At 33.5% G+C, this 26,391-nt stretch overlaps 1 protein-coding gene across 17 annotated transcripts in view; it reads left to right on the top strand.

Moving 5' to 3' along the window:
* Window positions 1–26,391, top strand: part of LOC118744139 (PDZ and LIM domain protein Zasp) — a 261,367-nt gene that overhangs the window by 70,335 nt on the left and 164,641 nt on the right. For 16 of the 17 annotated variants that reach the window (XM_036476901.1, XM_036476900.1, XM_036476913.1 and 13 more), the window contains one exon: window positions 19,694–19,832. In XM_036476901.1, the coding sequence (XP_036332794.1) occupies window positions 19,722–19,832 (111 nt within the window). In that variant the 5' untranslated portion in view covers window positions 19,694–19,721. Of the gene's footprint in view, window positions 1–4,303; window positions 4,329–19,693; window positions 19,833–26,391 lie in introns of those variants that run through there. The other variant, XM_036476906.1, reaches the window with a different exon arrangement.

Here is a 26,391-nt window from a genome sequence, read left to right as displayed (position 1 = left end):
CATGTACAACAAAGTTCAAGTACAAAAAAAATTTTTTTTTAGCTAACTTCGATTCTCTACAAAAAAGGTCCATATACCAAATTATTTAGGACTAATACTTTCCAAGATTATTGCAGTTTTAGTAAAAAATGTATTAATTAATTTATTTATAAATTTTAATTTTTTGAGCATATTGAACTTTGATGGACTTGGGCGAGCCTAGCGGATTTTCGGCCCACGCTAATACATATGTAAAAAGAAATGTGGCTTTAATGTGGGAGTAATAACACTATCTACTGAACAATTTTTGCATCCAACAGAAGTGTACTGAAATGTACAAATTTTTTTTTGCGCTGAAAAAGCCGAAAGTACTGAATTTTGTGAAACAAATCTGGCAACCGTAACTCGGAGGTTTGTCATTGCCTGGCGAGGGGCGACCGCTATTAGAAAAAAACTTTATTATTAATTATTTTTTGTTGTTGTTCGGAGACTGGGCTCGAACCCAGGCCTTGCTTAAGGGTAGCCGCACTGCTAACCACTACCCCCCGCGGCCGCTAAAAATGAAATATAACTAAGAAATAAAAAACAACCTTGTAGCCCGTCCAATTTTCATATAATAACTAGCAGACCCGGCGAACTTCGCCCGCCCAAAATTAATTTTTTGATTGAAACATTTGGTCCAACGTTTTCGCCAGTAATTCACGTTCACGTTTGGTTTTGTGGTCTACAGAAGGCATATCCTCCATTGCCGTCTTAAATAACCTGACGAAAGCGTTATACCGGGAAGAAGTCCCTGCGGCTCGATAGTGAATCGTCCTTGAATCTGTATAGTATAGGTGGTGGCAATTTATAAACCGGTGAGTATCATTGGTCCACATTCTGTTTAGTCACCATAAAGCAATGACCGCAATGGTTCTGATGGTTGATTTAACGGGAGTACTTTAACTTTGATCCCTGGTGCCTCCGAATCGACAATTTTTAGCAATAACTCGACTCCAGCGCCACTAAAAATTGTCATTAAAAAAGTATCATTAAAATCGTTTCGGTTGTTAAGCCACCAGAATAAGTCTTTTACATACTGACACTCTTCGACATTTTTTCCCATACAAAATTCGTTATACGGAGAAACTGCGCAACATCATCAGCGAAAAAAATTCTCAAAAGTCAACGGTCAACTACATTTCTATAAAAAATTAACAAAAAAATGTATTACGAAAAAAAAAAAAACACTGTATTCTGGGTATATATATTTAAAGATAGGTAAAAGTTTCAATATGTTTGGAAAGCGCCACGTCCCTTTTGCAGTATGGGTGATGCCACGCTCCATTAATATATCGAAAGTCTGCAGTAGGTGTCCAAAATTTCAGAAAATCGGTACAGTCCTTCGCGAGATCACCTCTTATAAGAATAAGGAGCTTCTCTTTATATAATTAGCGTAGGTAACACAGGGCAACACCGATTTTGATGCGGCAAATGTTGAAGCTGGTTTTGATAGGCTTTTTTGTGCTGATTAAGAATACGTAAGTATAAAGTAAAAAGTGTGGTGAAAGTGTCAAAAAAATCGCGTTTTTTGCAATACTTGAGAAGCTCTAGCAACGAAACAAAGGCTTAAATTAAGGCTTGGACTTCTGACTTCAATACCATTCCTGCACCTTGACCCTAAGGTTACCTGTAGTCATTTATTGAACAGCTAACACTGATTTTTACACCATTTTTGACGACAAAAAGTAAATGAGTATAGGTGACCATTAGGGCAAGGTGCAGGAATAATACTTTCAGAGATGGTAGTCTGTAGTTCTAGCTTTAATTTAAGTCTACGTGAAAGGTTCTATCACCTTTTGCTTAATTGCGGTAGGAACTCAAACTTCCCAAAATCAGTTATTCCTGTTCAACAAATGACTATAAGTGACCATCAAGCAAAGGTGCGGAAACTTGCAAGGATAGTGTTCGAGATTTTTAGCTTTAATCAAAGCCTAAGTGAAAGGTTCTACCACCCTTTGTTTCTTTGCTAGAGCTTCTCAAATATTGAAAAAAACGCGATTTTTTTACACTTTGACGTCGTTTTTTCTTAAAATCTGGATCTGATGGAAACTTTATGCTTGCGGATTCGTAATCAGCACACAAAAATTCGGCAAAAATAGCGCTAACATTTGCCTCATCAAATTTTTCCCATTTTTGTTGGCCTGTGTAATAAGTATTGTTAAATAGCCAATACCCGCATGTTTGCGCCGCCTTCAAACACATTTCGAACTGTGAAATAATGACTCGATTCTATTCTACGCATATCTATAATACGGGTATCGAATTTCGAGCAAATTGGACCATAAATAAGATTTTTTGGAATTGATCGGTATCCAATAAGCTACCTACGTGCCAAATTTCAAGAAAATCAGACCACAAATAAGACATTTTCGAATAGATCGGTCCCTGGCCCACTTAACGGAAAAACTGAATGCTATATACTAATCTAGGCAAAGGGTAACCAACGAACCAAATGCATTTTTTTTTAACGTAGCTCGACCCCTGCGCCACCTATCGGAAAAATTAAAGTTTTGTGCAGTCCTTTTTCTAAACACCTTTCCAAAAAAGCAGCTCCCATTCGAATCAGTTATGAAACATAGGAGAAAATTTTTCCCAATTGATTCAAGCTCCCAATGAATTTCACAATCATTCGAAATTTTCCAAGCTTTCGTCGAAAAAAATTCAAATTTTTTGCGTTCTTCCGGATTTTTCCGAGTTTTCCTCTTAGAATTCTCTATTTTTCCATTCGAATGCCATTCCGAAGGAATTGCACACAAAATTCCAAACAAACAAATCTATTTTCGTTTTTTCCAATTTTCCGACTTTCCCGGAGGGTTTTCCGAAAATGTTGTAAATGTAAAATGTTTTAGATCCATCCCACACCACGGACTTTAGCGGCCGCCGATTTAGTTGGGCTTGCTAGCCTTTCCATTGCACCACAACTAATTGGTCGGAGCGATTAAGTTGGTGTAGTGTGCGCACCTCCATACATCTTCATGTACATATTTCAAGCGAGCCCTACTATTTAAATAGGCGGCCGATAAATTCTGTGGTATGAGGTGGCTCCTATAGCTGCATTATTACATCTATTCCGTGTGTTGCAATATCCACGGAAGCAGCAGTTATGAAGAAAATGATTTTAGAATATTAGATAAATTCTCTACTTATATGTTTGACTTTCCTTTGTTTTATTTTTCCAACGTCAAAAGCTGGACTTTTTTTTGAAAAAGTCGGTACAACAAAAAATACGAAACACGTTTTCTGTCAGATAGCTAACATGCCGGATAAGAAGAAGAAGTGAAACTACCAGGAAAAAAAGAATCTTAATTGCTAATCTAGGCAAAAAGCTAACTACGTACCAATTTTAAGTAAATCGGGCCGGAAAAAATATCCTATATGCTAATCTGGGCAAAAACCTACCTATGCACCAAATTTTAAGCAAATCTTACCATAAATACGGTTTTTTCGATTAGATCGGTCCTTGGTCCACCGGAGGGTTTTCCAAAAAATTTTCTTTCGTAAAAACCTTCTCCTGGCAATTACGAACAACTGAAAAAACAATTAGCCAAATCGGCCCAACCGTTCTCAATTGATGAATGACTATACATTTTTCACACTATTTTTATATATATAGATTGCCAGTTTGAAGTAACAAAATTTACCCTTAATTTTTGGCTTTTTTTGTTGAACAAGTCGTCTGAAACACTTTGTATGGAAGGAAATGACTGACACCGTCAAAAAAGAAATTGCCAGAAATCAACGGTTAATCCTAGTTACTTCTAACTTGCACTTTCATACTAAAATTGAATGGGCTACAAGGTCCTGTTTTTTAACCGACTTCCAAAAAAGGAAGTCGTCGGAATATTTTTTTTTTTTTTTTTTTTTTATGTATGTTACCGCATAACTTTGGACCACGTCAACCGATTTCGATAATTCTTTTTGCATCGGAAAGGTAGTGTCTCAGAGGTGGTCCCATACTAATCTGGTTAAGATCCGATCAGCGGATCATGATATATATATATATATATTTTTTTTTTATATGGGAGTTGAAGTCGGTTTTTTTTTTCTAAAAATTACTAGTCTTAGTTCCATGTTATTGTTTATTAAAAAAGCAGCGGAAAACTCTTTTTCCATTAAAAAAATCTTATGTTTACGAGTCCGGACTGAAAAATAAAGCCCGAGGGCTGAAATTTTTTGTGACCGACAAAGAAATTTTTATATGGGAACGAGATAAAAATGATATGTATGTATGTAGGTTCATGTCCAAATCCTCTGCGGAATTTTTCCGATATACAAATTTTACCAACAGGATACATAAAAATACACATGTATGTATGTTTGCATAAGTAAATATGTTTAAGAATGTGAAAGCTTAACAGTGTCAATGCCAAATCGATTTGTGGCACTTTAAAGGCGATATTTATTGCACATCGCTCTGATTATAGAATTTACTTAGATCTAGAAAGAAACAGTCTACAGACATGCGCCAAGTTCATTGCCCAAATGAGAAATAAATAAATTTTATATGTCCGTGAAAGGGACGTTCTAGAATATACCTAAACTAGCAATAGCCGGCGCGCGTTGCTACGCCAAAGAAAGACACATGTATTTAGAGTTTTGAAACTGAAGACCTTTTTATTTACCTTAATGCTAACAGATAAACAATATTTTAAGTTTTTTTCATTTGGTGTGTAAATATATAAATTTTGTGGTGACCCAACTCGTGAACAGGCGACGTATAATTGGCCATGTGAAAAGCACATTCAAACCCAAACCCGCTATAGTTAATGATTGCCCTTATGCTTTATTTATAGTTATTGCAAAAGCAAGACGCAATGGGAATTGAAGCCGCTTGAATTCGAACGGTAAATCGTTTGAAATCATCGGTATACGTGGAATCAACACATCTTCCCATTTGAATATACCGCTGATGATTGTTGCCTCGATCAAATTCGGTGTTAATTTTTTTTTATCTCTGGTTCCGTTGCACAGTTTTGGCGCATTCAAGTTCCGAATAAGCATCACTGGTGATCCAACCTTTAACGCCAACGAATGAGGAGGCATTCCAGGTGGCTCCAAAGAATTAAGAAATTCAGGTGGGTAATTAACAGCTTGATCTTTATCCATTACTGCATCAATCGATTTATATTCGACTGCTTCTCCTACAATTTTTAATTGAATTTGACCGTTTAATTTACTAACATCATCGTTCTTCGGAGCTAAAATTGCACGTGTGCGGAGCCATTCCGGATATCGGTAGTTGATCGCTATGTTCGGAAATACTCTGTCGATGACGTCTTGAATGCTCTGTTGCATTTGACAAAATTTGGACGGAAATGATATCTCATTTGTTGTGCGATCAATAGAACTTCACCATTTCCGAGATCCAAAAGTTGCTTTGAAAATATTTGGGCAGACGCATCTTGCAGCAAATCACAGTTCCACAGACACGATACTTTTGAGCACGCGTTCAACACCTCTGTAGCCGTTGATCGAGGTATAACGGATAATGTTTGAGGAAAATCACCTGCAAGAAGTATACCAGCTCCTCCCATCGGTTGATCTTTTCCACGAAAATCTTGCATAGCACGCTCAACTGCTTCGAGCGATTTCTTATGTGTCATGGTGCGTTCGTCCCAAATTATAATTTTGTACGTTTTAAGCACTATGGTCATACCAGAGTTTTTGCTGATGTTGCATGTAGGTGTTTCGTTCTGCTTCAAATTCAATAGAACCTTAAGTGCTGAATGCGCTGTACATCCGCCATCAAGTAGTGTTGATGCAATCCCCGGTAATGCTACTGCAATCCCATTTCGCATTCGAACTGACGCCAATATTAAATTGATGAGAAAAGTTTTCCCCGCACCTCCTGGATCATCTAGGGAGATAATTCCGCCATCTCCTTTGATTACAATTTGCATGATTTTGTTATAAGCTTTTTCTGATCAGGAACTAAAAACTCTTTTTGCGTTTGCACAAATCGTTATTAAAAATTTTATTATATTTTTTAAGCCCTATTAAATTATGCAATAATATTGAGCACTTTTTTAGTTTTTAAATATTAAACAAATTCGGTTTTTAAATTGCAACCTGGTGAAATTTTTCACAACCCTGGCATTAACGTGCATATATATGCACACATATAGATTTAAAAATTTAGAATCGGCATTTTCCTTCTGGTAAGCTTTCGGTTTGACAGACTTTGAAGTTTATCGCACTATATATCTTTGGCATTTCTTAAAAATATTATCCGATTTTATTTTCTTAGGTATGTGGCAACCCTATATGATAATTGGTCTTGACTGAAACATTTCCCGATAGCTCCCGTTTGATACGTATCCTGCGAAACACTTTTTAATGTACACATTTATGTCATTTTAGTTTTTTCTCCAATACCTTCCGTTTGATACACATATTGTAATATTTGGTGTGAGTTGCATTATTCATTATTTTTCAATTTTTGACCAGGTGACAACACTAACTAAAATATTTTTTGATGTAAATTTTCTTAAATATCTTTCCCAAATACCTTCCATTTGATATCCACATCGTAATACTTTACTTGCATATTTAAATAAATTTTATTTTTCTGACAGGTGGCAACTCTTTCAAAAATAGCCAAACTTCACAGGAACACTCTTCGGATTTCTATGAAGCTATCCTGGAAATTTTAACAAAATCCGCTGAGTGGTTTCGGAGTCTATAAGCTGCATAGACACATACATACATCCTCTTTTATATATGTATATAGATATGCACATATGTAAACCAGGGTTGGGGGTAGGGCAATGAATTGTAAGTTTAAAAAATAGGTGCCCAATACAAAATTTTTCACAACATACTACTCTTGATGTTTAGTGGCAAATTGCAGTATATCAGCCTCAGTGATAGTGAAATAAAAAAATGTCCACTAAAATTAACAGGCGAATAGTGAAAAAAAGTTCTTCAGCCTAGAGATTGAGTCATGAGTATAAAAAGTAATTTCTCCGTTTTTCGAAGTTAGCCTCTGAAATCGAGATAGAGGCCTTCGAATTTCGAAATTGGACCTTTGGTAAAAAATTGTTTTTAATTATTGCATGTAAAAAGCAAAAAAAGTAATACCAAATACAGACGTGGTCGGCCTTTTGCTCTTATTTATCTGGTATATTTTATATATATCGTCGTTTAAAGTACAAAACCGCGTAACTGACATTGGCTGCCAAAAATTGGATTTGCTCGCACAAACTCTTGGCTTAATCCTTATCCATTCAATATCCTAGCCATAAATGCGATTGCTGGATAAAAAAGAGAACCATTTTGAAATATGAATGTTTTTACTCTCTAGAAAATAATTTATGCAACCTCACATACGTGGTTTTGCATTATCTTGATACGTGGTTTTGCATTTTGTTGTTACGCGGTTTTGTACTTTAAACGACGATATGTATATATTTTTTGTGAAAACTTATATTACAGGTGCTATAACGGGTCAAAGGTCAAATCTTCGAAAAATTAAAAACTTTCAGAAAGTTTTGAACTGATTTTTAAAATATTCATACCGCTGTAAAGGTGATTTAACCCCATTTCTTGTGATATGCAAATTTGTATACCGCGTATATAAAAAATTTGAGAAAAAAAAACATATTTAAAGGAAAAAATACCTTTTTTTTTGTATAAAAAAATATTTTAAACAAAAAAATTACTCACCGATTTTTAAAAAAATGTATATCGTTGTAAAGCCGATTAAATCCTCTTTATTCTGATATGCATGTTTGTATACTTCGTGAATAAAAATTTGAGAAAAAAACACTTAAAAGGAAAAATAACTTGGTTTACCAATATTTTAAACAAAAAAATTACTCACCAATTTAAAAAAAAATCGCATCGTTGTTAAGGCGATTAAACCCCTTTTCGCCAAATATGCATATTTGTACACTTCGTATATAAGCATTTGAGAAAAAACACTTAAAAGCAAAAATACCAATTTTTTCTTATAAAAAATTTACAAAAAAAACACCAATTAGTAATACAATTGAATACCGTATTTAATGAAAACAAATAATTAATAATGTTTTAAGCGTTAATTCGTTTTGTTTACCCACAGCCCTGTTAAAAATAAAGCAAAAGTATATATGTAAGTATAAAATATGTCTAAGGCATAAAAAAATATAAAAACACCATGGTTTTTGATTTTTTAATTAAAGGTAATTTTACTAAGTATACAAATATGCATATCAGAAGAATGGGGGTTTAATCTTATTATATTTAATCTATTTTTTTTGATAAAAAAAAGTAATTTTTTCCTTTCAGGTGTTTTTTCTCAAATTTTTATATACTAAGTATTCAAATATGCATATCAGAAGAATGGGGGTTTAATCTTAATTGTTAAAAAAAAGGTTGGTATTTTTTTGTTAAAAATATTTTTTTTTATAAAAAAAAAGTAATTTTTTCCTTTAAATGTGGTTTTTCTTAAATTTTTATATACGAAGTATACAAATATGCATATCAGATGAAAGAAGTTTAATTGCCTTTACAACGATACCAATTTTTTAAAAATCGGTTAGTATTTTTTTGTTTAAAACATTTTTTTTTTTATAAAAAAAAGTTTTTTTTCATCTGAAGAAAGGGGGTTTAATTGCCTTTACAACGCCACTAACGTTTTAAAAATCGTTTAGTAATTTTTTTGTTTAAAATATTTTTTTTTTAAGCTATTTTTTCCTTTTAATGTGTTTTTTCTCAAGTTCGTATATACGAAGTATACAGATACGCATATCAGAAGAAAGGGGATTTAATCGTATTTACAACGATATCATTTTTTAAAAATCAGTTAGTAATTTTTTTGTTTAAAATATTTTTTTTTATAAAAAAAAAAGGTATTTTTTCTTTTAAGTTGTGGTTTTCTAAAATTTTTATATTCGAAGTATAAAAATATGCGTATCAGAAAAGGGGGCTAATCCCTTTACAACGATGTAAATTTTTTTAAAATCTGTTCAAAATTCTTTGAAATATAAGGAATATAATTTTTCGAAGACCTGAACTTTGACCCCTTATAGCACCTATAATATAAGTTTGCACAAAAAAAAGTTATATACCATTTAAATAAGACAAAAGGAGGACTACGTCAATATTTTTAGGTTTTTAGTTATTTACTTGCAATAATTAAAAATAATTGTTTCCCAAAGGTCAAATCTCGAACTTCCAAGGCCCATATCTCGATTTCTGAGGCTAACTTCGAAAAACGGAGAAATTACTTTTTTACCTATGACTCAATCTCTTAAAAAAATTGATTTGGTCCAACTGGTCCAGAAAAAAAGTTGATTTTGCCGTACAGTGTAATATTACATTTGTATATATACCCTGCAGGAAATGAGACAAGTTTGTAGCTAACTATTAACTAACTATCAGTCGACTAGTGGTAACTATTTATTAACTATTTCCTTTGGTCGTAAATAACTACTTTTGAAGGACGATGGCCGCAAAGTGAAATTGCCCGCAAATCGGGAATTCCCCACTCGTTGGCTTCCCTGATACATGTCGTCGTCTTTGGATGGGGCCCTCCCAGTAAAAATCGTCACGTTGTAATTTAATTTTAATAAACCACTTAAGTAAATATCTAATAAATTTTATTTTCAAGAACATGGGTTTATACATACATACAAATTTATAGTGAAATAACATTTTAATTTTGACAAGATACTTATTAATAAAATTTCTTTTCTCCGAGCCTTCTGTTCCAAAAAAAGAATCTATAACATCATCAAAGTTTAAAGATAGAGCCATAGAATTTTCAATAGATAGAATAGCCAAGTTATGTAACTTGTCTTGTCCCATGATCGTTCAGCACCTGTAGGCACAGGAATTGGAACAAATAACATTAATGTAGTACATACTTCAGGAAAGCAGGACGTCATAAAATAAAGTATATGTATTTGGGCATTCCCAACCTTACGATCATACGCTTCAAAAAACAAGGAAAACATAAATTTTTATTATTTTTTTATGTTTCGATAGAATTTTGCTAGGTATATCTTTGGTCCTAAAAGGATAATCTTTTGATTTTTATTGTTCAATATATGTGCGTTCCAGATGCTTCACGATTTGCAGGTTTTTACAGGAAGTCGTTCCAGGTGACTACCTCCCATTAATTTTATTAATGGAGAAAACAGCTGTTCCTGCAAATCGTGAATTTCGTGAATATCGTGAAGCAACTTATGTTAGCAATAATCATCGGTACGAATAATGGATGGCAATTTTGGCTGCAAAATGGAAAATGCAATAAACTGCGAAATGGAACAAGCGATTAATTTTATATTAAAATGGAATAAAGGTGCTTCCTCCTAACTAATTGCGCGTTGAAATATCTTTATTAGTTTTTATACCCGAGCGCACTTGTGCACAAGGGTATTATAACTTTGTTCACATAACGGTTGTTTGTAACAGGCAAAACGAATCGAGATAGATATAGACAAATGTATACATAAATGATCAGAATGAAAAGAGAAATCGATTAAGCGGTGACCGTCCGTCCGTCTGTGCACACGATAACTCGAGTAAAAATTAAGATATCTTAACGAAACTTGGTACATGTATTTCTTTCGGGCGTAGGACGGATGGTATTGAAAATGGGAAAAATCGGACAATAACCACGCCTACCTCTCATATAACGGTAATTTTCAGAAATACAAAAACTGCGATATTTTAGTAACTACTGAAGATAATTCACGTAGCCACGCCCACTTATGGTTACATGTGTATATCTTGGTAACCGCTGCATCAATTTATTCCAAACTTGGCACAGTTGTTGCCCCTGGTACAGCATACCAAATGGCCGAAAATTTTTAAAATGGGACAATAACCACGCCCACATCCCATATAACGGTAATTTCGAGAAATACGAAATCCTCGATAAATCAGTAAATATTTAAGCTAATTTATTCAAAATGATGGTTGCAACAGTTCTTTGCCAGGAAATACGTTTATGATAAAATTTTGGAAAATGGGCGTGGCACCGCCCACTTATGATCACGTATATGTATCTCGCTAACCGTTCAAGCAATTTATACCAAACTCGGTATGGTTATTGTGCTTGCCACATAAAAGTAAACCATTGAAAATTGTTGAAATCGGACTAAAATTACGGCCGCTTTTCATATAACGGTAAATTTCAGAAATGTTTGAAATTTCAATATTTTGAAATTTAAGGACGCTAGTTTACTTAAAATTTATACACGCCGGCTTATCATGTAGCGGTAGCTTTCGGAAAGGTGGAAAACATATATTTAATACTTGCGCCGGGTATTTAATGTTCAGCTCCGCCCGAACTTAGACTTTCTTACTTGTTTATTTATAATCTTAAGTATCGTTCGCGAACTTACGGCTGAGTCGATTTAGCAAGTCCATCTGTATGCTCGTTTGAACGCAATTTAGTCCCTCAGTTTTGAAGATATCCGACTAAAGTTTGGTAATCGAGTGTATTTTTATAATTTGATAATCATTTGTCGGAACCGTCAAAATTGGTCCACTATAACATATAGCTCCCATACAACTGATTGTTCATTTTAGTTATGGGTCCTGGTTGGCCATTCTGTGGAAATGCTCATATAGTCTTTAGTTGTGCCTCACTTTAATTGATTGAAGATTATAACTTTTAAGTACTTAGTTTTCTTGAAAATTTTAGGATTTTGGATCGGGGGGCCGTGTCATTTTACCAGCCATGCTACCCTATAGTTACGCCTCTGCGCTAATGTATACATATGTAAGCATGTCTAATTTTTTGTCACTGCAACTAAAAGAGATTACTGAATTATTAACAAGTTGTGAAAGTTTGGTGATCAGATTTCTGTGGACAGAAATGGCGACATTTCCAAGGTATCCAATTCGAGCATAGAATTTTGTTTTTAGAATAAAAGACATAACATCTTTTAATACAATTTTATTCAAAACAAAATAAAAAGAAACAAATTGGAACTGATCGCAAAAATGTATACGCACAGAATATACGGTGGCGAGAATGTAAATAGGGAAAAGGCATTATAGCAAGCTGTAGCTACTCGTCTTTGTTTAAATTTTTTTTTATTATTTTTTATGAAAATATAGATTACCATCTAAAAAAAAAAACAAGTAAATCAAAATCGATTAAGCGGTGACTGCCTGTCCGTCCGTCCATCTGTGCACACGATAACTCGAGTAAAAATTGTGGTATCTTAACGAAACTTGGTACGTATACTTTTTTCGGACGTAAGACGGATGGTATTGAAAATCGGACAATAACCACGCCTACCTCCCATATAACGGTAGTTTTTAGATATACGAAAACTGCAATATTTTAGTAACTACTGAAGATTATTCACCCAAAATTGATATTTACAATAATTTTTAGACGAAAAACAAGAATATTAAAATTTTTTTGAAAGTTGGCGTATATCTTGGGAACCGCTCCACCAATTTCGCCCAAACTCAGCACAGTTGTTGGCTTTGACACAATATATCAAAATTGATGCTTGCAATGATTCTTTATCAAGAAATACGTTTATGATAAAATTTTGGAAAATGGGCGTGGCACAGCCCACTTATGACCACATATATGTATCCCGGTAACCGTTCTACCAATTTGTACCAAACTCGGCACGGTCCACATAATAGCAAAACGCTGAAAATTATTGAAATCGGCCACTTTTCTTATAACGGTAAATTTCAGAAATGCTTGAAACTTCGATATTTCGAAATTTAAGGACGCTAGTTTACTCAAAATTAGAATTAACAAAATCCCTTGAAAAGAAGTAGCTCTATTATGGCATTTCGGAAAGTGGGCGATGGGATCGAAGATGTTCGAAATAGGGGTAAAACCACCCCTGCTTACCATTACTACCGCTAGTTTTCGGAAAGGTGAAAGACATATATTTAAAACTTGCGCCGGATATTTAATGTTCGGCTCCGCCCGAACTTGGACTTTCTTACTAGTTTTAGAATTGTTTTGGGTAGGCAGTTTTGTAGCCCACTAAGTTTTAGCATAATAAAGTTGAAGTTTAAAGTAGCTTGGACTTAATGTTAATTTTTATACCCGAGCGCACTTGTGCACAAGGGTATTATAACTTTGTTCACATAACGGTTGTTTGTAACAGGCAAAACGAATCGAGATAGATATAGACAAATGTATACATAAATGATCAGGATGACAAGAGAAATCGAATAAGCGGTGACTGTCTGTCCGTCCGTTCGTCCGTCTGTCCGTCCGTCTGTGCACACGATAACTCAAGTAAAAATTAAGATATCCTAACGAAACTTGGCACGTGTACTTCTTTCGGGCGTAGGACGGATGGCATTGAAAATGGGCAAAATCGGACAATAACCACGCCTACCCCCCATATAACGGTAATTTTCAGAAATACGAAAACTGCGATATTTTAGTAACTACTGAAGATTATTCACTCAAAATTGATATTTGCAATAACTTTTAGACGAAAAATAAGAGTATTATAAATTTTTGAAAAATGGGCGTAGCCACGCCCACTTAGTGTTACATGTGTATATCTTGGCAACCGCTGCACCGATTTCTTCCAAACTTGGCACAGTTATTGGCCTTGGTACAGGATACTAAATGGCCGAAAATTTAAAAAATGGGACAATAACCACGCCCACATCCCATATAACGGTAATTTGGAGAAATACGAAATCTTCGATAAATCCGTAAATATTGAAGCCAATTTATTCAAAATTGATGCTTGCAACAATTCTTTATCAGGAAATACGCTTATCGTAAAATTTTGGAAAATGGGCGTGGCACCGCCCACTTATGATCACATATATGTATCTCGGTAACCGTTCTACCAATTTGTACCAAACTCGGTATGGTTATTGTGCTTGCCACATAAAAGCAAAACGTTCAAAATTATTGAAATCGGACTAAAATTACGGCTTTTCATATAACGGTAAATTTTAGAAATGCTCGAAACGTCAATATTTCGAAATTTAAGGACGCTAATTTATTCAAAATTGATACACCCCGGCTTACCATGTAGCTGTAGCTTTCGAAAAGGTGAAAAGGCATATATGTAATACTTGCGCCGGGTATGTATTTAATGTTCGGCCCCGCCCGAACTTAGACTTTCTTACTTGTTTGCAATGTATTTTGTTCGCACATTTTCTTCCATACATAGTATGTTCGAAAATTCTTTTATATGGATAAAATGAGTAACTCCTTGAACGATAAGTGCTAGCTACTAAAATTTGCACTTTGAATTGAATGGGTCACAAAACAGCCTACTCAGAATGTTTCTAAGAAATCTAATTCAAAACTCAAAATTTTGATGAAAATTTATCGAATTTTGCTAGTTTTTGCACAAAGTTTGATATTATATCTAACATGGCCTTTGTTAGATAACGAGGAACACTTTCATGGACAAATAAGAAACATTATATAATCGAAAGGGGAATAACCAAAGGTTGCTAAAATATCTCTTTAGTATTCATTTGGCTCATTCCATCTCAAATCACCAGGCCGGGGTAAGTGAATTTAAGTTTGCGATAAAACTCACTTGAACAATTTATGGAGACACGTATTTTTTCTTTTTGCTCAGAAATCCGAATTTTCGGAATAATGAATGTTTCCTTTTTGAGTACGAACGCTTCTTTTTTCCTCTCATAATAGCAACTTTTGATGAAATCGTTTATAACTGCCGCAAAAAAGCAAGGATTTTAACGATTTTTTTTAAATTGCAGATATTGACCTACTGAATCGATCTAGTGAACTAAACACCAGTAATTGTTTATTAATAATTAACTTTTGTTTATAAACAAAATTTTTTTTTTTTAATTAATTTTTTTAAATTGCCACATCTTTTTTTCTTTCAAACTTTTTTGTCCATTAGGGAATAGTACAAACTATTTTCAGTACGAGTAGCAATATGCTAAAATTCGTCATTTTCGTGTTATGATTATTTTTCTGAAAATGCACTTATATGATGCTAGCAGATTTTCGTGCCAGTTGAGGGCACAAAAATTGTTGCCCATTATGACAAAATTTCCTTGCTGGAAATTTTTTGAGGTTGCCCGATCAGAGCCAAAAGTTTTTCCCAATTGGGCTCTAATTTTGACCCAATTGGGGTCCAATTAGCGATTTGCCCAATATACCGAAGATTTCCCCAACCAGTGCTCACAATTTGCTCAAAGTGAACATGCATACGCAATTAAAACGTTTTTATCGATAAAATCACACATACACACATCAAAATTCCCTACGAAGAAAACTATTTTTTAATTATTTTCTTGAAAAATTTTTCACATACACACTTTTTGATTTTTAGTATAATAAAGTGGAAGTTTTAAGCGATTGCAAAACAGCCGTAATTTTTTTTTTAATTTTCTTTGAAAGCGGTTTTAGGCATTTTCATCGATAAGGAAAAAGTGCAAGAAGCCGTGAGCATAAACAATATTAAAAATCAACGCAATTTTGCAGTAGCTTAACACTTGCACTTTATTATACTCAAATTTAATGGGCTACAAAATTGCGTACTCAAAAAAATTCTAAACAAAATTTCACGAAAAAAAATTAAATATTTTTTTTTTCGTAGGGAATTTTGATGTGTGTATGTGTGATTTTATCGATAAAAACGTTTTAATTGCGTGTGCATGTCCACTTTGAGCAAATTGTGAGCACTGGTTGGGGAAATCTTCGGTAGATTGGGCAAATCGCTAATTGGGCCCCAATTGGGTCAAAATTAGAGCCCAATTGGGAAAAACTTTTAGCTCTGATCGGGCAACCTCAAAAAATTTCCAGCAAGGAAATTTTGTCATAATGGGCAACAATTTTTGTGACCTGAACTGGCACGAAAATCTGCTAGCATCATATAAGTGAATTTTCAGAAAAAAGATCATAGCTCGAAAATGACGAATTTTAGCACATGCTACTCGTACTGAAAATAGTTTATACTATTCCCTAATAGACAAAAAAGTTTGAGAGAAAAAAAGATGTGGCAATTTGAAAAAATCAATTTGAAAAAAATAAAAATTTTTTGCTTATAAACAATAATTAATTATTAATAAACAATTACTGATGTTTAGTTTACTAGATCGATTCAGTAGATCAATATCTGCAATTTAAAAAAAAATCGTTAAAATCCTTCCTTGTTTGCGGCAGTTATAAACGATTTCATCAAAAGTTGCTATTAAGAGAGGAAAAAAGAAGCGTTCGTACTCAAAAAGAAAAAAATTCATTATTCGAAAAATTCTCATTTCTGAGCAAAAAGAAAAAAATACGTGTCTCCTTAAATTGTTCAAGGAACAATCCCTGTGAGTTTTATCGCAAACTTAAATTCACTTTCCCCCGGCCTGGGTGATTTGAAATGGAATGAGCCATTTCTATAATTTCACTAAATTAAAGGTCGAATCGTTTCATTAAAAAAAACTTAACAAATAATTATAAAAACCTTAAAAAAATGAGACGAGAATGATAGACTGCAGGGAGCACCAGTTAGACACATAACCAATCATCATAGAAAATACGGAAAATAAGGATGCTGGCTTTCTTTATGGCTTCGTTACATTCTATGTTCTTTGTGATAGCGAAAGTGTTGCCACGTTTCACATTAGGTCAAATGAATCATTTGGCTGTGCGAAAGTCCAATTTCTTAAGGGCAGTTTTACATTATTTTTTGGTGCCATTCTGTAGGAAATACACCAAAATAACATAAACTTCACTTTGTTTTTGTAAAATAAAAAAAAAAACCGTTAGACAGCAACAAACCAAAGTTACACTTTCAAAACGTTATTGACACGTTGTTTGCGCAGCCGGTTTATTTGGTAAGTTTTAAGTGCATTTTTTTTTTGTAAAGTTCGAATAATGAAAGGAAAATTTGAAATAGAAAACAAAACTATAAGTGAAAACCTATGTCACAATTTAAAAAAGTGACTTTTTATCATTTGTTTGCAAAAAAAAACTGACTTGTTGCATAACCTCAAAATTTTTCTGATTTATTTTCATTCATGATTTTATGTTCATAAGCTTTTACAATTTTGTTAACTTTCGGCAAATGAAATGGAAAAGGAAATTGATAAATTAAGATGTAATGAGTTTATTTTATTTTACTTAGCCCGCCGTTTTTAGCCGTTTACAAGAAAAACGGGGTTTTTCTGGGCTATCATGCTATTACAAAAGGCGAGTTGTTTGAAGTTTGGCTGATTAGATGTTCGAAAAAAAGAAACCTTTTTTCGGTTGTCAACCATGTTGAAAAAAATTCGGCGCTGCTGATATTTGCGAAAGTTCCATGAAACTCTTAGAAGAAAAAACGCGTATTTTTTGCAATTATTTATGAAAGAAAGACGAGAATTATGGAAAGCAATTCGGAAAGGGTGCTAAAATATTTAGATCTGAAAACATAGCGTTTCTTGCTGATGAAGTTCTTTTCGAAATCAAAAAGCCAACTTTGTCGACCAGCAGCCGGATTCTAACTTTCACTATCGCTAAAATGCTAAACTAGGAAAGCTCAATTTTTTCCGAATTATTAGCTATCCCCAAGAATTGCGGTTCTGTCCCCTCTTTCGCTAAAAATAGCTTAGCCCAAATTTTTTGGTGATAAATAGTCAATTTTAATGGTGATAAATAGTGAAAATGGAAGTATAAGATAGCAAAAAAATAGTAGCCTCAATTTGGATTACATTTCATCTCCTGTAGCGTAGCCATGGCCATGTTACAAAGGCACTTGCGCCGATTCGCTAAAAGGCAAATGCTTGAGAGAATGTACGGATTGAAACTTCGAAATTTTTTACTCAAAGTGAATAGAGTTTTCAAAAACATTCGTATTCTTTCCAGGAAGTTACCAGCGATTTTTGGTAAATGTTTCACAAAGCAGCATTTGCATTCTGAATATAAATAATATCGATGGGGAATTTGGGAATACTAGAACCTCAAGTGAAAATGAAGTGTTTTATGACGACTAACTGGTTTAGAAATCTCTTCTCAAGGCATATCTGCGAGAAATGTAATAAATTTTTTTCTTTTTATACCCGAGCGCACTTGTGCACAAGGGTATTATAACTTTGTTCACATAACGGTTGTTTGTAACAGGCAAAACGAATCGAGATAGATATAGACAAATGTATACATAAATGATCAGAATGAAAAGAGAAATCGATTAAGTGGTGACTGTCTGTCCGTCCGTCCGTCAGTCCGTCCGTCTGTGCACCCGATAACTCGAGTAAAAATTGAGGTATCTTAACGAAACTTGGTACGTGGACTTCTTTTGGGCGTAGGACGGATGGTATTGAAAATGGGCGAGATCGGACTGTAACCACGCCTACCTCCCATATAACGGTAATTTTCAGAAATACGAAAAGAGCGATATTTTAGTAACTACTAAAGCTAATTCACTCAAAATTGATATTTGCAATGAGTTTGAGACGAAAAATAAGAATATTAAAACATTTTGGCGAATGGGCGTAGCCACGCCCACTTATGGTTACATGTGTATATCTTGGTAACCGCTGCACCAATTTATTCCAAACTTGGCACAGTTATTGGCCCTGGCACAGCATACCAAATGGCCGAAAATTTTTAAAATCGGACAATAACCACGCCCACATCTCATATAACGGTAATTTAGAGAAATACGAAATATTCGATAAATCAGTAAATATTAAAGCTAATTTATTCAAAATTGATGGTTACTACAATTCTTAACAAAGAAATATGTTTGTGATAAAATTTTGGAAAATGGGCGTGGCACCGCCACCTTTTGATCACATATATGTATCTCGGTAAACGTTCTACCAATTTGAACCAAACTCGGTACGATTATTGTGCTTGCCACATAAAATCAAACCGTTGAAAATTGTTGAAATCGGACTAAAATTACGGCCGCTTTTCATATAACGGTAAATTCCAGAAATGCTTGAAATTTCAATATTTCGAAATTTAAGGACGCTAGTTTACTTAAAATTTATACACCCCGGCTTATCATGTAGTGGTAGCTTTCGGAAAGGTGGAAAACATATATTTAATACTTGCGCCGGGTATTTAATGCTCGGCTCCGCCCGAACTTAGACTTTCTTACTTGTTTTAATTTAGGAATTTCCAGAAGAAACCATTTATGTACATGTGACCATACTTATTTTATTACGTAGCTCATTGTAAGCGGGAGGGGGTTGAGTATATTAAGGAAATAACTTGTGTCAAAACCAAGCTAAGTACTACTTAAACACATATACTCATAATTTGAACGTACAAAAAAGCAGAAGAGTCTGTTTTACGAAAGACAAGTTTCCACATTTTATTTACTACCTTTACACTATTTTTAACGTAAGTATGTCATCTTTTTACATTAAAATAATGCACTATTTTAGCTGTTATTAATTTCGCACAGAAAAAGTTATCATTTGACCTAATGTGCGTTTGTGCGAAAACTTGTTTTTTTTTTTGAACATAGTACAGGGATACTCTTATTAAATTAATAAAGAAAACACTGAAAATCGGGACTTAATCGGTACAAATATGAAAAATCGGAACACCTATACGTCCCGACTTTTAAAAAATATTCAGCTGGACAATTTTCTCAAAATCGGTACTGTCCCCCCAAAATCGGTACGAATGGTCACCGTATATATATTACACCGGAAATTGAAAGACTTGACAAAGAAACTCTGAGTTCATTGAAATGTAATTGCATTGGCCTTATTGTTAGTCAGATTTTGTATTAAATGGCTCTCTCTCCTTTCATTTCAGTATAAACTTCGCATAGGAAGCAACGCAAATGGCTCAACCTCAGTTACTACAAATTAAACTGTCGCGTTTTGACGCCCAGCCTTGGGGCTTTCGATTGCAGGGAGGTGTTGACTTTGCTTCCCCACTAGTCGTGCAAAAGGTATGTCAAATTTATTTTGAATCGATAAGCTAAATAACACTCTCGAGTCTAAAGATGTATTCGGAGTATTTATTGTCAATATTTCCAAGATTTATATTCATATGTGTAATTACAGGGTGTGTATGTAGCTTACGTATATTTTCAGCCGGATACAGTGATTTTATTTTTAAATGGTTTGTTTAAACAATTTGGTATTTAAACGTTTCCTACATTTCTTATGGGGAGCGGAGGCGTAATAGAGCAAATTTGCGCACGTCTCGCTTGCTATTTTTATTAATAGTCTTGACCATCTATTTACTGGACAGTACGTCTGTTAAATGAGTCTTTTTCGAAAAATATTGCAGCTTTTTGAGTTACTTTGTATATATGTACATATTTATATATGTGAATATTAAATTAAACACGTTTAGTGTAGTATATTTTTATATATGTAGATATCTACATACATAATTATTTTTACTACGTGTTCTTCAATGTTTAAGTTTTTTAATAAACTAAAAGCTTTGTTGTGGTGCTATTTGTTTCAATGAAAAAAAATAAAACCGCAAATATTCGCTTTATTTTTGTTGCTATTCATTATCTATGCAGCTATAAGAATTGATCGCTATTTGAAAAAATGTTCCATTTCCCATAATTTTAACGGCAGTCGAAATGAAATCTGCAAACCCATGGATCCCTAAAGAGAGCTCGAATGGTGAATTCGTAAATAAAAGTTTACTTGGGGATTTTGTATAGTGGGTTTAGAGCCGCTCCGACAAATGAGGATTCAAGCAGATTCATTTTTATAAATTTGAGATTAAACAAACAGGTATTACGGAAATAAATTTTTAAAATGGTGAGGAAAGCTACAAGGAGTATTCGAAATTCTTAGACAAAACAGAATCGCTGTTTTCTCATTGGTTAGCTTGGCTGATATCTTAGTGGATCCTTTACATATACCCTTTCCATTGACAAACTGACGTGCTTCCAATTTCGTAATCGCAAATATTCTGCGTCTTAATTTTCAAATTACGTGATCCAATATTCGCAAATCGCAAAATTTTTGCAGCTTCAAATCGGTTGCCGCTGAGACGGTGGTATGAAAAGTAAATTTCAAAATTAACTCAAATAACAAACTAGTTTAGTTTTAATTTATTTTTAATTTTCTCCTTTATATTTTGCGATATTTTTGGCGTCCTAAAGTTAATTTTTTATGTTGATTTTATTTTTTTTTAATTTACTATTTATTATGCATTTTTGGGCAACGAAAATTTTTGGAAGCATCGAAGATTTACAATTTGGGGCGATAATTGTTGCATACCTTCAAGGATTGACTGTTAAGAGTGCTGAAATTAAAGTGGAAAATAGAACCTATCGATAAAAAAAAGTTGCGAATTCGGGAGCACCCAAAAGTAAAAACGAACGATTTTTACGAAAACGTAAATCGCAAAAGTAAGTGAAAATGGGGGCACGGCTGAAAAACTTTCGGTAAAAGTTAGTTTGCAGGCATAGATTTTACATCCTATTCTCTGTGCTTTGGTTTTTGGGCGCGGACGCTGCTTCGATCGGAGTAGATTTACTCCGATTAATTTTTTAAATTTTAAATCTACTCCCTACCCCGCTTGACCTTAAATTTGCTTAGATTTTTTTTTCCATTCACATTAAGCATTTTTTTTAAATATGGTAACTTAAATTTTTGCTCAATAACTTCTGTGGCAACCATCAAGGTTTTGTATAGCAAGGTGTAAGAGAAGTTGTCTCTTTTACTCCTTAAAATTCCTTGCGGAATCACTTTTTATTTCCCAAAGCAGGGGATTGATTAAGGACCAGAAAAATATTTTGGAAAGGTGTATGTTTAACAACTTGGCAGAGTATATGCTGACTTAGTTTTTTTACCGCATAGTAGTGCCGCTTCTGAAAGAAAAATTTCAGAGATAAATCTCGTTAAAAACAAATACAGAGACAGGCTTTATGTCGAAACAGTTGAAAGTTAAACCAAAGGTCAGAATTTATACGCCGTCTGATTATTCATTCCATACAATATCTACCACTCAATATATTTTTTTACATTCGTAACTTCTACAGTTTTGATGTTTCCATTCTCAAATTTTTACAGCGTACTCCATAAAATTTTACAACTATTCAGGTTGAAAAAATAAAAATCAAACATGATGAAGTTAATAAAAAAATAAAAAATAAGAAATGCAACTTTTTAATATAATTTTTATTTTTTATTTTAATACATCTCACATTTTATTGAAAATCCGAAGTAATTACGCACATTTTGATACCGTAACTGATTTGCTCCATGAGTTCAAAATTTCGGGAATTTCTTTTCGAGATTTTCGAATATCATGACGAAACAAAATAATAGGTGGCTTATTTTTTCGATAAAGAATGTAAAAAAATATATTTGACCAAAAAAAAAATATTGAGGTTCAAATATTGTATGGAATGACCCATCAAATTCTTTGACTACTTAAGCATTGAAAATGGGAATGATCTCATTATTGTTATTCAAAAATGTCATAAATATAAAATAATTTACTGGCTCCTGTGTATAATGATACACTCATGCTAAAATGAGAAGTGAATGAATTTGATTTATATACCAAAATATTGTTAAAAAGAAGAAGTCTGGCGTTGTACAGTATTTTCTGTTACCTAGATTCATAATTTTGGTTTGAATAAAAATGTACTGAAAAGTACTGATTCTTTTAGCATTAAAAAGTCTAACGTACTGATTTCGCGCATAAAAAATCTGACAACACTACCTGAGATCTACCACATTTTTTTGAAATCGACATTTTTTCCAGATTCTACCACACTTTTTTTTTAAGTCCGATCACTGATTCTAAGTTACCTTTTAATAGCAAAAAACACCACTAAACAATTTAATGAAACAAACCAAACACTTTTTATACAAACAAATGCAGCTTTTGTTGGCCACGCTTTTATTGCCACCAGGGATGCCGTTTGGATCTAAATAGATCCAATTGGATACATTTTTAGACAAATTTTTGCGGGATACTTATTTTTCCCGGTCAGTATAAATGTGGATACTTTTTAAATAGGCCAAAATTTTATATTTCCTATAAAGTTTTTTTCGTTCAAAAATCGATTTTCATTAAAGATGGTAGAAAGCATTACGTTTTATAAACGTATAAAGAATCGCTACTTAAGCGTGAAATTAAAGCATTTTATTTTTTGTGAACGAAGCAATGAACATATGAAGAGATCTCACCAAAATAGGTATAAGCGCAATTATGTTAACTAGCTTATAAGGATGCTTTAAGCAAGATCTTAATAAACATATCGTCGTTTAAGGTACAAAACCCCGTATCAACAAAATGCAAAACTGCGTATCAAGGTAATGCAAAACCTCGTATGTGACGTTGCATAAATTATTTCCTAGAGAGTAAAAACACTTATATTTCAAAATGGTTCTCTTTTTTATAAAGCAATCGCACTTCTGGCTAGTATATTTCAGGACGAATGGATAAGGATTGAGCCAAGAGCTTGTGTGAGCAAATCCAATTTTTAGCAGCAAACGTCAGTTACGCGGTTTTGCAGAATGACGATACGCGGTTTTGTACTTTAAACAACGTAATATATAAAGTAAATTATACTCTTTCTGTAGTAATCTCTTTCATATTACATATTTTCCTTTGTTAATTTAAAAAGAAATAAGATTTCAATGTAGTTTAAAAAAATAAATTTGATTTTTTTAAGGAAACTTTTATGAATTTTACTGAAAAAATTTTGCTTATTTGCACATATTGAGAGAGGTAACCAGATTCCTCTTTTAATGTGTGCAAATTTGCACGCCGTGTAATAAAATTAATCATTGCATGTTTACTTTTACACATAAAATGTTTAAAATAAAGTAATGTTTATTATTAGTAGGAAATCTATTTGTAGTTTGAAAATTTTTGCAATTTTAAACATTCTATATATGTGTATTAATGTGCATATTTTAAAGATCTCAAGTTCAAAATCAAATACTGAACAGCCTATACGTATATTTATACAGATTGTTGAAAAATAGATACTTTTCAGTAGTAGTTTTACATGCTCTTTTTAGAGTGTACTTGCTATTTATTATATTTACTTTGCAAAATACTTATGCACAAAAAATGTACTTTATAAATTGAAATTACAAATGTTTGATTTTATGCACATGTATTCCAAGTCCTTAGGATGGGTTAATTATGTCTTTTTCATGAAAATGTTTGGTTTTCTTACAAATTATGAGATGTATATGTAAAAAAAGAAAATTGGATACATTTGGATACATTTTTGGCTTGGTCAGGGATACATTTTCTTGAGACGGCGCGGCAACACTGATTGCCACTAATTTCAGCACTTATCGAAGAAAATCGATCAAATTCCACGTATGTATGTATGCGAAATACTTTTTCACGTGGCGTCTATGCGCTGAAATGTACAGCTGTATATAATTGAAAATAGGCACTTAAACCTGTGCTTATGACTAATTTTATGAGAAATCGCATGCACAGTAAAGAAAATACGAAAGTTAGACATTTGGTGGGTTGTATTATCCCAGTAGTACCGAAAGTGTATGTGAAACCGTGGAGATTGTTATTGCATATTTTTATTGTTAAGTATAATCTTTGTTAAGGTTTATAGTATTGTTATTGCATGAATGACATATGCAGTGAATAGAAATAATGATAGTGATGATATTTTTAACTAACACAGTTACGGGTAGACGGAGAATCACAAAATGCAGCCAACACTCCACACGAGCCCGCGGGATTCCGCGGGTGCCCAAAACAGCCCAGAAAACGTTCCTCACGCTAAAAAATGGGTAATAGAGAGCGAGTACCTTCCGGTTTTGGATCGTAAATGTCTTTTTCTTCGTGCCCGAAACAGCCAGGACTTTTTTCCGGGCAGAAATGTGCAAGATGTCAATTTGAAATAACAGCTATTGTTTGCTTACATCCGAAAACAAATTTTGTAAAATACAAATATGGAAAATAGCACTAAAGTTTTAGAAATGTAGGTATGTATTTGCTAATTTTATGATCCATATAAGATAAATACACATAAAATCATTGAGGGCTGATTTGTTGATTCCGTGAAGGAAATGTGGTTTTTTAGCTTTCCTCACGCACTGGGCAATTTTGGCACGTGTTGACACTTGTGAGAGAATAACTTATTTTTACGCTCTAATTACCGAAACAAAGCTATTACAGGCTAACCTAATATTCGCGGCTTGCGTTTTGGTACGCATGCCGTCGAATTTGTTTGTTTGCGTCACCCGAAATTGACTTGCATGCGTTTGCATTTGATTTCATTGAGCGAAACGTCAAATCAAAATGTCACGCAGAACAAAAATTGGAAATTGAGTTAGCTTCATACGCACGCCGTTCAATTTCGGTTGATCTCATACAAGTTGCATGTGCATGACAAATTTTTGACAATAAATTGGCGGCGTGCGTGAATATTAGGTTAGCCTGTTATGATTATTAATAAATACGCATGTATGCACATAAATACTCTGTTTTGCAATAAATAAAATAAATATTGACAACGCATGTTAACCCAACGCCAGAAAATTAAATTGAATGCGTTGATAAATTTGTCGCTGAATACTGCTGCGGGCTTTTTTGGACTAATACGCCCAGAAGTTGGTTCAATGGAAAGTGAAGGGTTCATATGTATTATATGTAAATACATATCTGTATGTATGACCGTGAACAATTAACTCGTCGTTTGAGGCTTTCATCCGCGCATCCTGGATTTGCCTCATTGGTTCCAAATCACACGAACATACCCATACGTACATATACATACATATGCCGCTCGTTCCAAGCCAACGTAGCCCCAGTTGTGTGGTGGTAAACCATTTTAGGAATGATTGCGGTTTGACAAACAACATCATCCCAGCGAAGGCCCAAGAGCGTCAACACTGCACCAACTAACATCACGGTTGCTCAAATTTATTATTTGCCCGCAAAAATTAGGAATCAGAAACATTGTTTAGCGCAGGGCGTTGCTGAACCAGTGCTGCGCTGTCACTTCAATTGAAGTTTTTCACTTCACTTTGGAAGCCTTCACTTCGCCACTTCATTTTACTTCGTTTTACTTCACTTTCCACAATTTAGATTTATCTCCGCAATAAATAAAAATTCCTTTGAAATATATAATTTATTTACCCAAAATCAACCATCTTTTGCTAAAATTCTTGTTAAGTAGTAAGTATGGCAAAGTAACTTTTCACAAAAAACTACTAAAAAGACGCCTATTAAATCTCCGATCTGGTATCGGTTATTTGGAAGAAGTCATTTGGTTTTCATTTTCACATGTATAGTTGTAAAGCCCACAGAAATGAATGGATGGATAAAGTTTCATAATTATTTAGTAAATATTTGACGAAAATAGCAATTATATTCAACAATTTTTATAATGAGCTCGAGGCCATTTTTAAAATGAAAATTTATTGTGGAAAAGCAACAATAATTTGAAAAAATGGTAGAAGTAATTGTTAAAAAGGCCAAAAAATAACAAAAAAACAAATAACTTAAGGACGAGCACACCTAAAAGTTAAGCATTC

Source organism: Rhagoletis pomonella, unplaced genomic scaffold, assembly GCF_013731165.1.
Source record: "Rhagoletis pomonella isolate Grant_MI unplaced genomic scaffold, Rhpom_1.0 Rhpom_scaffold_00008, whole genome shotgun sequence".
NCBI classification, from domain to species: Eukaryota; Metazoa; Arthropoda; class Insecta; order Diptera; family Tephritidae; genus Rhagoletis; species Rhagoletis pomonella.
The sequence above is the reverse complement of the archived record's forward strand: the minus strand, read 5'-3'. Positions and strand labels throughout refer to the sequence as shown.